Source organism: Prunus persica, chromosome G6 (genome assembly GCF_000346465.2).
Source record: "Prunus persica cultivar Lovell chromosome G6, Prunus_persica_NCBIv2, whole genome shotgun sequence".
Classification (NCBI taxonomy): domain Eukaryota; kingdom Viridiplantae; phylum Streptophyta; class Magnoliopsida; order Rosales; family Rosaceae; genus Prunus; species Prunus persica.
Window position 1 is genome coordinate 9,457,051 of NC_034014.1, and position 17,395 is coordinate 9,474,445.

At 36.2% G+C, this 17,395-nt stretch overlaps 1 protein-coding gene across 1 annotated transcript; it reads right to left on the reverse strand.

Moving 5' to 3' along the window:
- On the reverse strand, window positions 8,029-8,854 carry LOC109949599 (uncharacterized mitochondrial protein AtMg00810-like). The gene is made up of 2 exons (XM_020565671.1): window positions 8,489-8,854; window positions 8,029-8,415 (listed from the first exon to the last, which is right to left on the reverse strand). The coding sequence occupies exons 1-2, from the start codon at window positions 8,852-8,854 to the stop codon at window positions 8,029-8,031; spliced, it is 753 nt and encodes a 250-aa protein (XP_020421260.1).

A 17,395-nucleotide genomic window follows, 5' to 3' on the forward strand; every position in this document is an offset into this window, starting at 1 on the left:
AACTTGAGATTGGCTCTTTCATCTGATGGATTCAATCCCCACAGTTCTCTAAGTAGCAGATATAGTTGTTGGCCGGTTATCTTAGTTACATATAATCTCCCTCCATGGCTGTGCATGAAACGAAAGTTCATGATGTTAACCTTATTGATTTTCGGTCCTAAACAACCCGAAAATGATATAGACGTCTACTTGGAGCCTTTGATTGATGATTTAAAATCCTTGTGGGTTGGGATTAGAGGAGTGTATGATGCACATAATGGAGAATACTTTACACTCAGAGCTGCATTAATGTGGACAATTAATGATTTCCCCGCCTATGGAAACTTATCTGGTTGTGTTGTTAAAGGATATAAAGCTTGTCCAATATGCGGCGATGATACACCTAGTCACAGGTTGAAAAATGGCCACAAAATTTGTTACATTGGGCATAGAAAATGGTTACCAATCAATCATCCATATAGGAGGCAACGTGCAGCTTTTAATGGGAAACCTGAATATGGCATACCTCCCGAGCCATTAACCGGAGAAGAAGTGCTGCATATGGTTGAAAATGGTGACAGAGTTTGTTGGAAGAAGAAATCAATATTCTTTGATCTCGAGTATTGGAAATACCTTCCTGTAAGGCATGCCCTAGATGTTATGCACATTGAGAAGAATGTTTGCGATAGTATCATTGGTACATTGCTGGAGATCCCTGGAAAAAATAAAGATGGGATTGCTGCTCAATTAGATTTATTGAACATGGGGGTCAAAACTGATTTGCAACCCGAGTATGGAGAAAGACGTACTCGTTTGCCTCCTGGGCCTTGGAATTTGTCAAGAGCAGAGAAGAGAGAGGTTTGCAATTCTTTCTATGGTATGAAGGTCCCTGAAGGTTATTCTTCAAATATTAAAAATCTTGAATCTTTACAAGATTCAAGACTTCTTGGCCTTAAATCACATGATTGTCATACCTTAATGCAACAATTGCTCCCTGTGGCAATTCGTTCTGTTTTGGAGAAGCCTGCAAGGTATGCAATAACTCGTTTGTGCTTCTTCTTCAATGCTATATGTGCAAAGACTGTTGATGTTTCCAAGCTAGATAAGTTGGAAGAAGATGTAGTAGTTACTCTGTGTTTGCTTGAGAAGTACTTTCCCCCTTCATTCTTTGATATCATGGTTCATCTAGTAGTACATCTTGTCAGAGAAGTTCGTCTATGTGGGCCAGTATATTTTAGGTGGATGTATCCGTTTGAAAGATATATGAAAGTGCTGAAGGGGTATGTTCAGAATCGTACTCGTCCCGAAGGTTGCATTGCTGAGCGGTATATAGCTGAAGAAGCGGTAGAGTGTTGTACTCAGCATTTATCTGATGCTAGTACAGTTGGAGTGCCTTCAAGCCAAAAGATGGGACTTTCAAAGCCATTATCAGGTTGCACAGTGAGCGTAGTTGATCAGGACCTGTTGAATCAAGCACATCTATATGTCTTGGAGAATACGGAGGAAGTCCTACCTTATATCGAGTACGTATGAGCTTTATTCTTTAAGTTTCCATTTTAAATTATTTCTTATGTTTATCTTCTATATTTAGGACCGTAATGCTTGAATTTTTCGTGTCATGTAGGCAACATATGATTCACATCAAGACTGCTTATCCAAAATTTAGAAAGAGAACAAAGTGGCTGCAGGATAAGCACAATAGCACTTTCATTCAATGGCTACGCTTCAAGGTATATATTGTTGAATAAATATTTCTCTTTTAATTTTCTTCTTATTTATATGTTAGATTGAATTAAGATATGATTAATTTGCAAGTTCAAAGTGAACTTGAGGAAGACAATCATGGCGTATCAGAAAATTTAAGGTGGCTAGCAGCTGGTCCAAACATGTCAGTGCCATTATATAGGAGCTATCTTATTAAAGGTATTAAATTCAATATCAAGGCACAAGATGATGTGCGGACAACTCAAAATAGTGGAGTTTATTTACTTGCACATACCATGCAAGTTGCTAGTGCCAAGGATAAAAACCCAATTCTCTCAAATATGGGTTTCTATGGTGTCATTCAAGAAATTTGGGACCTTGACTACCAAAAGTTTACAATCCCAGTCTTTAGGTGTGATTGGATAGATAGTTCTGGTCTTGTAGTCGACGAACTTGGATTTACCCTTGTAGATTTGAGTAAAATTGGACATAGGAATGACCAATTTGTTTTGGCTTCTCAAGTCAAACAAATATTTTTTGTTGACGACCCGATGCATCGTGGTTGGTCGGTAGTGTTATCAATGCCTAATAGAGAATATAATGATGTTATTGGTGATGAAGTCTTAGGTGATGTGATAATTGAGTGTGAGCCATTTACTAGAGGGATGCCAAATGTTGACACATTTGATGAACTGGTGGGTGAGTTAGGCGGTCAAAATATTCGAGATGGGTGTGAAGATATATGGATTGAATGATGCTTATGTAATTGGCAGTGTATGACATTAATTTTGTAATATATTGTAATGTGATTTCTTCACTTTCTACGTTCAAATAAAACACGACGTTATTGTGAACCAGTTATTCAGCATATTTACCGACGTCTTAAAGCAACGTAACAATGAAGAACCACGACGCAATTGTGAAGCAATTATTCAGGATATCACGTCGGGGAAGGATTAAGAACCGCCATGTAATTCAAAATAACACGACTCCAATCCCATAATACCGACGTCTAAAAAACGAGATATATAATCTGAACGTTAAAAAATACGACGTCATCATACATTTTCCACGTCGCAAGTTCTTTTATAAACGAAGAGGAACGAAATGAATTCCGACGGAAATTCATTATAACCGCCGTCTAATAACAATTAAACGACGTTATTTGTAATACGGCTCTCATCATAATCAACGCCGTCTATATGTTCTGTAATACGGCTCTCATTTATTTAAAACCGACGTTGTTTAGAAGTTCAACGTCGTCTATATTATTAAGTGCGTCGTGAGTAATGATGATAGATATAAATACAACGTCGACTATATAAATGACACCGACGTTGTTTCGCATTTCCACGTCAACTGTATAAATACATACGTCGTAAATAATGACACTGACAACTATTTCCACGTCATCTTTTTTAGAAAAATCGAAGTGGAAAATTTATTTCACGACGGTTGTTTGTAAATAAGAGACGTAGTATATTTCAATAACGTCGTCTTCTCATGTATTTAAAGACGTCATATTTTTTCTTGTCGTGTAAATTATATTTAACGGCGTAAAATTTTAGTTGTCGTCGTTGTATGTATATCTTGCGGCCTTGTTCTTTTAACATGTGTCATATTTTTCCTTTTTAACGACGGTGATTTGTTTGAGTTGGTCGTCTATTCTCATCCTCGACTATTTTCTAGAACTTTAGCAGACTAAACACGTCTGTTTTTATTGTTTTCCGACGTTGTTTTATTTAACAACGTCTAATATTTATCGTCGTTGTTTGTTTATGAAAATATGACGTATAAATTTTGTAATACGACTCTCATATATTTGTAACCGACGTTGTTTCGTTTTTCAACGTCTACTCAATAAATACATACGTCGTAAATAATGACACTGACAACTATTTCCACGTCATCTTTTATCGAAAAATCGAAGTGGAAAATTAATTTTACGACGGCTGTTTTTATATATGCGACGTAGTAGGTATCAATAACGTCGTCTTCTAATGTATTTAAAGACGTCAAATTTTTTATTGTCATGAAAATGATATTTAACGGCGTCGTTTTTTTATTTCCGTCGTTGTATGTCTATCTTGCGGCCTTGTTCTCTTAATATGTGTCATATTTTTCCTTTTTAACGACGGTTTTTTTAGAGAGTTGGTCGTCTATTCTCTTCCTCGACTGCTTTTTTAGATCTTTTTGCAGTACAAAGACGTCGTTTTGTATTTGTTGATGACGTTGTATATTTTAACAACGATGGTGATTTAGCGTCGTGGTATATGAGGGAAAAGATGACGGTGGATTCCACGACCATTGAAAAATCGAATACACGACGGTGATTTACCGTCGTCTTTTTGCTTTTTTGTAGTAGTGCTTGTTGGAATAATGATATGAAATAATTACAGCTTCTCCAAATGCTTAAGCTCCTCCACTTCTTAATATGAAAAAGTGTGAATTTACCATATTATCCTCATTTAATTAATAATTTTAATTCTTAATATTTGCATTAATCAAGGGCATTTTCTGATATTTTGAATGTTTCACTATTCTCTGCATTTTGCTTTATATATATAGACATAGATTTTAACTGTTGGAATAACGATAGGAAATAATTACAGCGTCTCCAAATGCGTAAGTTTCTCCACTTCTTTTGGTATAGAACCAGTTAAAGCAGCGTTGGTCAAGGAACTGCAAGACAAATCATTTGAGAAAAATTATTGTTAGAATTAAAAGTTAGACAAATGACATTTTTAAAAGAGCCCGAACGAGTGATATATATATATATATATATATATATATTGTATTAATTTTATTGTGACTTACAACTCCTTGACATGGCAATATCTGTTTTTGTCATGTACACAGTCCTCTGTGCACTTGATCTTCAAATTGTTAGTATCTGAGTCTGGATAATGGCAACTTGAGCCATTCAAGTATAATGGCCTGTTATACTGTGACTTATTTACCATCAAATTGAGGACGTCTTCTGTGAGGGAGGGAGAGAGAGAGAGAGAGAGTTATTGAATGTTAATATCTCAAACTCGAGCTGTAGCATCAAGGATTGTGAAATAAACCAAAACTAAAATGAGTCCACGTGCATTTATTTTTTATTAGCAACATAAGAGTCCATTTGGTAACTTTTTAGCAATACATTTTCGAAAAATGAAAACGAGAAACGAATTTGCATTTTCAAGATATGAGAATGCTTCTAGTAACTTAGTTATTAGAAAATATATTCAAAAAACAAAAATAATGGAAATGTGTCTAGTACTTCAATATGAGAATAGCATAAACAACAATGAATATGTCATATCTTTCAATTTTTGAACAAGTCACATCTTTCAATTTTTTTGTTGAATTTGGGCTGAATACTCGAGCATATTTTTTGTTCTTAATTAGCTCTCATAACAAAATATTTATTAATTCAAAATGAGAGAAATGTGAATAAAAAGAGAGAGGGATGAGAAACAAAACAGTCGTATACCTTCGTTAGAATCCAACAAAGTAATTGTATCGGAAGATCCATCCCTAAAAACAAACTGCCAAAGGAGGAAACTCAGGAGCATATACTTAACAAGAAGTCTTGGACGGGTTTCAACCATTGTGCTTTGCTTTCAGATTCTAGTTTACATCGACAATATGTACATTAAGCCCTCTTCCCCTTTTTATAATGCATCAGGCTTATAAGAAAAAATACTGATCCAATAAATAAAATCATTAATTAAGTGGGAGCCGCACTTGCCGTCAATTGCACAAGCCATCACTTTTAAGATGGTCTCAATTGATCTTAACCACTTAAATTATAAATCCTTTGCACTTTGATTTTTGTCATGTATAATTTGCATGAAATAATTGAATGCATGACGCACGCGGTCCTCAGATTTGTGGTGGCAAAATGAATTAGGAAATATAGCCAGCCACAGACAAAATAACAAAGGATTTACTTTGGAAGAAATGAGAAACATGAATACGAACAAACAAACGAACTTTTTGAGGGCAAAGGTTCAATATAGCATAGGAGAAGAGACTGCTATACTTTACAAAATGCAACATTTCTGGGTCTTGACAACTCCGAGCTTCAGATTTGTGGTTGTGGTTGTGGTCCTCAGATTTGTGATGGCAAACTATTGGATAGGGTGTGATGGCAAACTATTGGATAGGGGGCGGTCCTCAGATTTGTGGTGGCAAACTATTGTGGGGGGGATGCATTTCTCGCATGTTAGAATAGTTGTCTCTATGTAAAAGCCTTTTTTTTTTAATAGTAAATTTGGGTTTCCCCTTTAAATTCATTTTTCCTTACCTACAGTCCATCCTTTTATTTTTCTCTAAATTAAACCTAACTTTTATAAGTAAAACTCAGTGACTAGGATCCACCTAAGCAAGTTACTTAATCAAGCTTAACATATTAAATGTTATATTTTTTCAATTCCTAAATTACCCTAATTGCATCTTAACGTTTTTTTTCCAACAAATTGTTTGCTATTCAATGTCATAATGGTGTTTCAATTTTGCATAAGTTTTGTGGGTCAGTTTTATTTATTTATTTTATATATAATTAAAACTTGGTGTGTAATTAGTGTTGTATGTTTTTGAAATTGATTGGTTCTAATATACCTATTATGTTTTTGTTTTTGTTTTTTGTTTATAACTATTATTGGTTATATTTTGTAAACGAAATATATAATTAAAACTTGTTCTGTTTTTCCAAATCCGACAACCTGATCATATTTTGTTTGAATTTCATATTAATTGGTTAGTTATTTCCTTTTATTTATGTCAAAATTTCAAATTTAATAATTGTTATGGATTTGAAATTAATTTGTTTTAGAAACATTAATTTACCTACAAAAAAAAATATGGCTAATCCATCTTTAATCACTCTGTACATTATTATAGTGGACACTAGTGAGAAGTTTGAATTGGTCATATTTATCAATAAGCATATATGGTATAGCAGATGCACTGTCTGATTACAGTTTCTTTTACACCATGTTAGAGGGTTTGAATGAGAGAATAGGAGTTGTGATGATGAGGGACGGTGGTACCAAAACTAGAACAACTAGTACCTGCAGTTTCATGGAATTCTACGAGAATATCATGGGGACTAGTGTGCTACCAGATCCACCAGATCAACAACAATCAATGTTGCTTGTTGATCAAGTTCCTCATCACCAACAAGAAGATTATTGCACCACAAATTCGGATGGTTTCTATTTGGAAGATCTTCATATTGCTGCTGCTGCACCAACTCTGAGCAACATTGATGATTATGTGAGTTGGCTATTGGATGATCATAATGATATTGGGTTGATGGAAGATTATATCCAATTTGGTGATAGAGACTTGGCCCCTCAACCTCTTGAATCACAAGAGCAGCAGATGCCTTTGTTGCAGCCAGCTCAGATGGATACTAATAATTCTGATCATCTTATTTGGCTGTTGGGTGGTGGTGATATTGGTTTGATGGAAGATTATATCCAATTTTGTGATAGCGACTTGGCCTCTCCTCTAGACCCACAGCAGCAGCAGCAGCCTTCTTCATTGCAGCTATCTCAGACTACTTACTAGTTGGCTTCAGAATAATCAGAATTCAAGAAATCTTGTTTTTCTCATATATTTTTAGTGTTTATTCATTAGTTTCAATGTTTATCAAGTTGAAACTCAAGAGTTTTTGTATTCTCTGCACTATGTGGACAACTAATGAGAGAGAAATTGTTACCATTACATTGTTGGAAACTTGGATAAGTGGTGTCTCTTGTTTTTGTTTACAGTTTACTTGCAGCTTTTTTACTTTAATTTTTATTTGGGTTTGAAGCTGACTATTCCATTTTCTTAGTCCCAATAAAGAAAAAAGTATCCCATTTTTTTTGGTTCAAAATAAATTACCTTAAGGGTTAATCACTGATCTTTTGAAAATAATATCATATTATGAAACACGTGTTCTGTTTAGCTCAGAGAGAAGGGGGTAACAACATCACATTACTGATCACCCAATCAATTCTATTGAAAACATATTTATGCATTAACAACCAAACACAAAATATTACAACTAATCTACTTCATGCTGCCAATATCTACTCAAACAATATGGGTTGCCGATATCTAGTAGGGTTATACAAGGAAATAAGATAAAATTCTAATTACACAATATCTGTATAAAAGGGAAAGAAATAGAGTCCTAATAGACTAGGAAATAAATCTCTTAATTAAGCTAGAATCTTGCTAACACTCTCCCTCAAGTTGGAGCAAATATGTCACGCATGCCCAACTTGTCAAGCGAGTGTAGACATAGCTTTCGTAAGTACATCTGCCAGTTGATACTCGGATGATATAAACGAAAAGGAAACAATCTCAGTATATATCCACCTTCTCTTTAATAAAATGTCGATCAGCCTCCACTTGCTTTGTACGATCATGTTGCACAGGGTTATAAGTAATCGCAATTGCAACTTTGTTATCACAATACAAATTCATGGGTTTCTGAGGCGCAAACCCAAGATCTCTTAACAGTCTCCTCAACCACAGGAACTCGCACACACCTTGAGCCATCCCACGATACTCGGCTTCAGCAGGAGACCGAAACACCACTTTTTGCTTTTTACTCCTCCAAGTAATAAGATTACCACCAACAAATGTGAAATACCCAGACGTAAAACGTCTATCAATGATTGAACCAGTCCAATCAGAATCAGTATACCCTTCCACATCTTTATGACCATACTTGGAAAACATTATCCCCTATCAAAATATGTATCACAGCACCCATATGATCTTCACTAGGAGAATGTATAAATTGACTAACTACACTCACTGCATATGCAATATCAGGACGTGTATGAGCTAAATAAATCAATTTCCCCACAAGTCGTTCATAATGCTCTTTATCAGTAGGGACTTGATCGGGATACAACCCCAACTTATGATTCTGTTCACTAGGTGTATCAATTGGTTTACAATCCAACATTCCAGTTTCTGCAAGTAAATCCAAAACATACTTTCTTTGGGATAGAAAGCTACTATGTTTAGATCTGGCAACTTCAAGTCTAAGAAAGTACTTCAAATCACCTAATGATTTCATCTCAAACTCGGAAGCCAGATATTTCTGAAGATTTTGCATTTCTGCCTGATCATCTCCAGTTACACTTATATCATCAACATAAATAATTGAAACTGACATTTTACCTTTATGACGCTTTAGAAACAAATTATGATCTGAGTTACTCTGCACATACCCAAATTTCTTCATAGATGTTGCAAATCTTCCAAACCACGCTCTTGGAGACTGCTTCAACCCTTACAAGGACTTCCACAACTTACACACAATACCCTCCTTAGAGGTCACAGGAATACCAGAAGGGAGATTCAAATATATTTATTCATTGAGGTCACCATGTAGGAATGCATTCTTTACATCAAACTATAACCAGGGCCAGTCACGATTAGCAGCCAGGGACAAGAGCACATGCACAGTATTGAGCTTTGCTACTAGAGTAAAAGTCTACAAATAATCCACTCCATATGTCTGAGTATAACCCTTTGCTACCAATCTAGCCAACGGTCAATAGAACCATTAGCTTTATGCTTCAAAGTAAACATCCATCTGCACCCAACAACTTTCTTCCCTCTTGGTAAGGGGATTAAATCCCAAATTTCATTCTTATTCAAAGCTTTCATTTCAACATTCATAGCATCTACCCATTTTGAGTCAGAAACAGCATCATGCAGCTTAGTTGGCACACATACACTAGATAATTGACACAAATATGATGCATATGACTTCTACAAATTAGCACTATAATTCTTTTTTCTCGTTTTACAATACCCATCTTGAATTACATACATGACAAAAGGGCAGAACCAGAAATAATTTTTTAAAAGTTTGGTGGGGTCGGTAGGCTAATTTTTGTTAAGTGGAGTGGATGGAGTTATATCTTTAGGATAGAGTGAGCTAATTTTGTTAGGACGATGTGTGAGCTTTCTAAAAATTAGCACTATAATTCTTTATTTTCAAAATCTTAGACCTTAGCTTCAGCCCTTGGTGGTAATCACTGGTCAGGTAAAGCCTGTCCAGCTGCAATGTAGCTCAACATTTATCTAATGTGTCTTAAAGTTTATATAAGGAGTCTAAGAAATCTTGCAAGTTGGTAAGGTTATTGTCAAAAGATTAAACTTTACAAGACGTACGCATGGCCATTGGCCTGCCTCTAAAAGGGGATTAATTTCCTATTCCACTTTGCCCTGGATATGTGCATCAGCTGAAGGTTTCTTTCGGGAAGAATCCCCGTGAGGGGTATGGTGCTGACACTACTATAAAAAGTGAAAAAGACGACCAGAAAAAAAAGACGGTTTAACGGAAAACCGTCGTTGTATTTGAAAAGGCGACGGTGTTATAAAACCGCCGTGTATGATTAACTTAAACACCTAAAAAATGGAGATTCCAATGGGTGTTTTTAAAAAATGACGCACCAAATTAAAAAAGCGACGTCTTATGCAAAAGGTTTTCTTCAGACGTAAACTCTGAGCCCACAAACAATGGCAGAAGGTATGAATCCACCGACGTAGAAAGTAAAGACAACGGTGTACAACAACAGCCGCCGTTTTTACTCCGTAATAAATACGACCAAGTTTTCGTATTCGGCGCCGTATAATTTCAAAAAAATCCACGTCGGTATATTACAAAATACCGCCATATTAAATAAATGTACAACGACGGTAAAGATAAATTTATCGACTTATTTTTTGTAGCATACTATGACGGTATCTATAACTCTAACCACTTTGGTTTGTTCAACTAACGCCGTATAATAAAATTTACCACGTCGTGAAGTTAAAATTACCGTCGTATTTATTCACTTTATACGTCTAACCTTATATCTAAACCGTTGTCTTAATATTAATTTTTTTTTTACTATTTATTTCTTGGATTTTGGTATCCTACAACGGTAGATCAACTTAATGACAAGAATTGAGAATAACCACGATGGTTTATATAGAAAACCGCCGACAGAATCAGATTTTTCTGAGATCCCAAGAGATACGAAATCTCACTAGATGGAACTTTGTTCCTCATCATAATCGAACCATCAACCTGAGAGAAAGACAATATTTTATACGTTGATGATTTGTGTGTCTGTGTCTTTGAGATACACAAAGGCACATACACATCAACATCCAAAAATTTGCCTATAAAATTTGAGACAGTACCACATATTTGCATTCAGAGAGGCAATTTTTTGGAAGTTGATGATGTGTGTGTATTTGTGTCTTTCAGATACACAAACGCACACACACATCAACATCCAAACAATTGCCTCTAAAATTTGACGACGGCAGCCACAGATTTACATTCAAAGAGACAATTTTTTGGAAGTTGATGATGTGTGTGTGTTTGTGTCTTTCAGATAGCACGGTTGTTCATAATAACCGACGTGGTGTGTTAATAAATACGAATTTGAAAGAGAAAAACCGTAATCTGATTTGAAACGAACGTGGGAGAGAGAAAACTGGGCGGTTTTTTTATTTATGAACTTATAATACGACGACGGTTTTATTTAATTACCGTCATTTTAAGTTAATGACCATGACGTATTAGCACGTCCACGTTTCTATAGATTAGCACGACGGTTTTGTTTTTTTGCCATCGTCTGAACTTTCATTTTATGTCTGGATTTTACCTAACCGTCGTTATTTTTCTTGCAGTTTGTATTTGTCTCTAAACATGATTTCAAAATCTCAAAGTAAGGAGGCTCAAGCGTCAAAAGGTCAAGGTAAGTACATTGCAGTTTCAAAGGCACAAATGGGTGAATCCAAATATGTTCCAAGCAATCCCGCAAAGAAGATGAGATTTAAAATACCGACGTTGTAGTGAAAACACAACGACAGTATATTATAACAGACGTTTGAAATCATTTACAACGTCAGTATTTTCTTGAAACCGTCGTCTTAATTGAAATACCACGTCGTTTGTGTTTTTCATTTTAGGATGTTTTAATTTTTTCTGTTCAACTTTCATTTAAAAACAACTTTGGTTATACGTTGTTTTTCGTCCTAACCGACGTTAGAATGATACACAACGATAGTTCTTATTTTCTGACGTTTGAAATAAAATATGACGTCATTTGTTTTACAAAACCGTTGTCTTCACTTATTTACCACGACTGTTAATATTTTTTATGCTGGTTTTTAGTTTTGTCATTAACACTTTTTGTTTTCTTGAAACAGTTCAATTAAAATGTATAACTCTCACACAGGCAAGCAATCATCACGTAAATCACCCATATGGAAAAACCCACAAGGCACTCTTAGACAACCAACAAATGTAGAGTGTGGCTATTACGTGATGTGCTTCATGAGAGATATAATTCATGATCCAGGCCTAGCATTTGAGAAGAAGGTAAAATTTAAGATATAATTTCTTTATTTTAATACCAAGACGTTTTCTTTCATAACCATCATTTTAATATTTATAACACGTCGGTTTTTGTTCTTTATTTGCAGTTTGACAAGAAAAAGGAACCAGTTGTGTACACTCAAGAACATATTGACGAAGTCAGGCTGGAATTGGCAGAATTCGGGAACAAGCAATTACAGAACAATAAGTGATATAATTTATTTTGAAAATGTTTAAGTTTATTTTAATTTTTTGATAATGTATATAAACATATTTTTGGTAATTAATTGAACATTCAAAAAAATCAAATGAAATATATTTTTGTTTCTAGTTGTTTTTTTTTTGTTTTGTTTGTTTTTTTAGTATAAGATATTTTTGTCGTTAAATGAAATAAAATGAAAATAACTCATTAAAATTTAAATTAATTCCCAAAAACCGACGTCTCATTCTTATTTACATGTCTCATATCTATACACAACCGCCGTCTTATTATAGTGGGAAAGAAAACATCGACGACATTTCTAAAAAACGTCATATAAGGTTGCTATACACGACGGTTAATATATAAGACTGAAATCTACGAAAAATTTTGTATAGATATACTACATCCGTGTGTACAACAAAGAGGATGTGTTAAAGACATACAACGTCCGTTACAGGTTAAAATGTGATGTTGTATATCTAAACGACGTCATCATCAACATAATAATCGACTGTGTAAATTCTGCTGAAAGGACCCGCCCCGAATTTTCTCAATACTCGAGGCGAACCTTTTGGAATTCCTGACATAACCTCGATGTCAGACCCAATTACTAAAGACCGAGACTTCCTGCCGAAATTTCGGCAGAGTCTCCCCTATAATTTGGACATTTCCCAAAATTACAACCTGCATGAAAACACATTTAATATTCCCAACTGGCAGCATGCACAATATAATTTCATGCAATTCACACAATTGGCCTTCGGCCTTCCAATAATTCTCTAACCAACTACCAAACAATTCAAATACCAATTATGACTAACATTTAGTCCGCGGCTGCACCTAATAACCTTAGGCTGCCTACGTACCCTCCTTGAGGGATCAAGCCACACGTAGTTCTTCCCTAAAACCCAGTTCCACACTTGGGCGATACCTTATTTCATTTCTTTGTATTTCATATAATCTCCCCATACGCCGGTACAACCAACGCCACGTATGGGGCCTGTCAACACGACGGATAACCTACGCCACGTGTGACCATGCCATACTATCACATATCTCCCCATACGCCGGTACAACCAACGCCACGTATGAGGCCTGTCCCAACGCCGGATAACCTACGCCACGTGGGACCTCAACATCATATCACAAATCTCCCAATACGCCGGTACAACCAACGCCACGTATGGGGTCTGTCGACACGCCGGATAACCTACGCCACGTGCGACCTCAACACAATATCACAATAGCTCCCCATACGCCGGTACAACCAACGCCACGTATGGGGTCTGTCCCAACGCCGGATAACCTACGCCACGTGGGACCTAATTTTGACTTGGTGGTGCTTGTAGTGAATCCAAAGTCCGGGAAGGTACCTAAAGTAGTGCGTATAGCACTCCAAACTGACATTCTAGACTCTGTTGTACCCTTGTAGAACCATATATAATTATAATTATATATGTTAATTCTATTATTGTATAACCCTCCACAATAGTTTAGCACCCGATAATCTCCCTTGGAAAGGTGAGATAACTCCGGGAGACTCACGGTCAACCAAGGGTCAAACTACTCTAACCCTGGTCAAATGGACCTGCGGAACCCACGACCTCCAATTTTCGATCCGAAAGTCTCTATGGGTTCTACCAGGTATAGGACACTTGTCCTGCTAGTTTGGTTCAGATCAGACGGTTGGATTTCTCACGATCGCATGATCTGACGGTTAATATAAAATATAAACTTTAAATTATTATTCGGAACATCCGGGGCTCCGATTCACGATCCGTGAATTCCTACACGATCCTAGAAATACCTAGATTAACATATATTAAATTTGGGACCATCCAACGGTCCCAACCTATCGAACCCGGATAACGCACAATATGCGATTATCCGTTCGATAGTCAAACGACGTCCGAATTGAGATCCGCGAAATCCTACGCACTCGTGACAACCTAAGGATCTCATCGGAACACATCGCTACTTTTCTACAGTGCCCACGCGCTGCCGTACGCGCCGGCAGCGCGTGGGTGCCCAAAGGGATAACGCTTCGCCGGAAAATCTCAAAACCACGGCTCCAAACTCCTACCCTAGGTATAACACCCTATTTGGAGCCACTTTTGTTCTTGGACCTACCTCAAAAAGTGGCCGAAAATGGCCGATCACGGCGGCCGATTTTCAATTTGAAAATCGAGTTGTCTACGCTAAGAATCGATCTAATCCTACCCAACAGGCAGCTAGAGCATGAAAAATAGGTGAGAAACCATACCTTGCTAGTCGGATTTGGTGGCCGGAGGAGGGAGATCGACGGCGGCGAAGATCGGACGACGCCGGCCGCTACTCCTCCATTTTCCGGCGAAACCGCGGCGGCTAGAGACGGGAGACGGCTGGGGCTGGAAGAGGACGACGCCCCGGTCATTTTGGTACCGCCCCCGTCCACAGCCATGGCCGGTGGCCGGAGTTGCGAGGAGAGAGAGAGGGAGAGCTGACGGGAGAGAGGGAGAGGTCGCGGGAGAGAGAGAGAGAGAGAGAGAGAGAGAAAAATCAGATTTTATAAAAAAATCTCATTTTGAAATATTTACGATTATGCCACTGGGCTTCTTTTGACCATATCTCTCTCGTTACAACTCCGATTCGAGTCCACTACGTGTCTATGAACTCGTCTTAGTACGACCTATCCAAAAATACAAATCACGGTCCCAAACTCTCTCCGGTTAAAAATATGACTAAAATACCCTTAAATAATTAAATAATTAAATAAGGGTAAAATTTGGGGAAATTTGAGGTTGGGGTGTTACATCTGCCCACGTCGGTTATTCAGAAAAGATGGACGTTGTAACTTACTAACCATGGCGGTAGTACATTGCAACGTCTAATGTGCTCTAGGACGACGTCATGTGTTATTTAATGTCGTTGTAAACGGATGCAACGTCGGTTATGTACATTTGTCATTTAATTTTTGTATGACTTTTATATTTTATTTCTAACATTCATAATAATTTCAAAACAAATTCCATAAAATAAACTGACAACTACCATGCACTCATTAGTAATTAAATACAATTAAAAATATTTAAATTATTTAAAACTGAAATCTATGAAAAAATTTGTATAGATATACTACGTCCGTTAGTACAACAGAGAGGACGTGTTAAAGACATACAACGTCCGTTACAGGTTAAAATGTGACGTTGTATATCTAAACAACGTCGTCATCAACATAATAATCGACGGTGTAAATTCTACCCACGTCGGTTATTCAGAAAAAGTGGACGTTGTAACTTACTAACCACGGCTATGAGTACATTGTGACGGCTAATGTTTTCTAGGATGACGTCATGTGTTATTTAACGTCATTGTAAACGGATGCAACGTCGGTTATGTACATTTTTCATTTAATTTTTGTATGACTTTTACATTTTATTCCTAATATTAATAATAATTTCAAAACAAATTCCATAAAATAAACTGACAATTACCATGCACTCATTGAAAGATTGTATCTCCCCTAGATCTTTAAAAAATTTAATTTTAAAAATATTTTTAATTGTATTTAATTACTAATATTCATAATATATTTTTAAAAAATCTGAAAAATAAACCGACAAATTCTATGCACTCATTGAGACAATTATCTCCCCCCTACATGGCTGAAAATTTTAATTTTAGATTTCAAAATTAGAAGTGATAACAAAAGTCAAAAACATTTAGAGACAAAGCACAATAGTCATTATACTTTCCATAACATAACCCTAAGGTTTATGTGATCCATCAGTGGTCTAAGGTTTATGGTTTATTGAAACGACGCCGGTTTTCTCTAGCTCTTTTTGGTCAATTAGGCGCGTTCGAATCCCAGGAAACGCACACCAAATCTAATTATTTAATATTTTAGACGTCGGTTTTTGTATACGCGACGTCAAAACGCTTTACAACGGCGTCGGTGTACCATAACTGTCGTTGTAAATCTGAAATTAGACGACGATTGTGTTGTATTTACCGTCGTCTTTAATAAACGCAGTCCTTTGAAATTTTTGACCGGGATCTAAACTTTTCAGAATTTCCCTAACCCTAAAGTATTTCCTTCTCTCTCTTCAACGTAAATTTGTCTTAAAGTTTTCTTTGTCTTAAAGTTTTCACTCTCTTTCAAAGCATTGGGTATATTCTCTGAACTCTCTCAAGCATTTGATATTTTCTCTCAGCTCTCTCTCAATATTCTCTTAATAGTTTGTAAATTCTCTCAATATTCTCTTAGTTTGTATATTCTCTCAGCTCTCTCTAAATATTCTGTTAGTTTGTATATTCTCTCAGCTTTGGTTTCTTAATATGGGTTCTTTTATGTTTTGGGAGCTATGGGTTCTTGATTGGGAGCTATATATGGGTTCCTTTATGTTTTGATGTTTGCATTCTGTTAAGGGTTCTTTGAAAAGGAATGGGGATGGAAGAATTAGGCTTTGATTTTTTGTAAACCATGACGACGGTTGGTGGAACCAACAGTCGTCTAAATTTTTATTATACGTCGGCTTTTTATTTACTACTGCCGTCGTCATTAGGCAACCATAACTCAGACTTGGTTCTTCAAAAATAATACAAATATCTTATTAGGTTGCTCAAAGATGACGGTAAATAGACATGTCGTCGTCTTAATCTATGTTACGTAAAGATTATTTTGTAAAAACCATCGTCTGATTCTTGTGGAAATTTTTTTTCCTTTTTCCCACTTTGTTCTCTTCTTTGTCAATATAGTAGTGTTTCATTTCTGGTCTTTTCACTTTATTATATGTATAATTTTATAGTGTGTGAGATGGATAAGTCATGGATGCATGCGGATAGAAGATTGAAGGCATATGAGTTAGGTGTGGTAGGATTTTTGAATTTTGCTATAGAAAATCTTGGAAATACGACTCATATTCGTTGTCCATGTCTTAAATGTGGGAATATTCGATTGTTCGGAGTTGGAATTATAAGGGACCACTTATACTTTAATGGAATTGACCAAAGCTATAAGATTTGGACATGGCACGGAGAACCTTGGGAATGGACTACTAATGCTAGTAGAAATATCGAAGAAGATGAGCAAAGTAGGTTCTGTTTTGTTACTGAAGAAGTAGGGATGGATGATAATGATTTAGGCG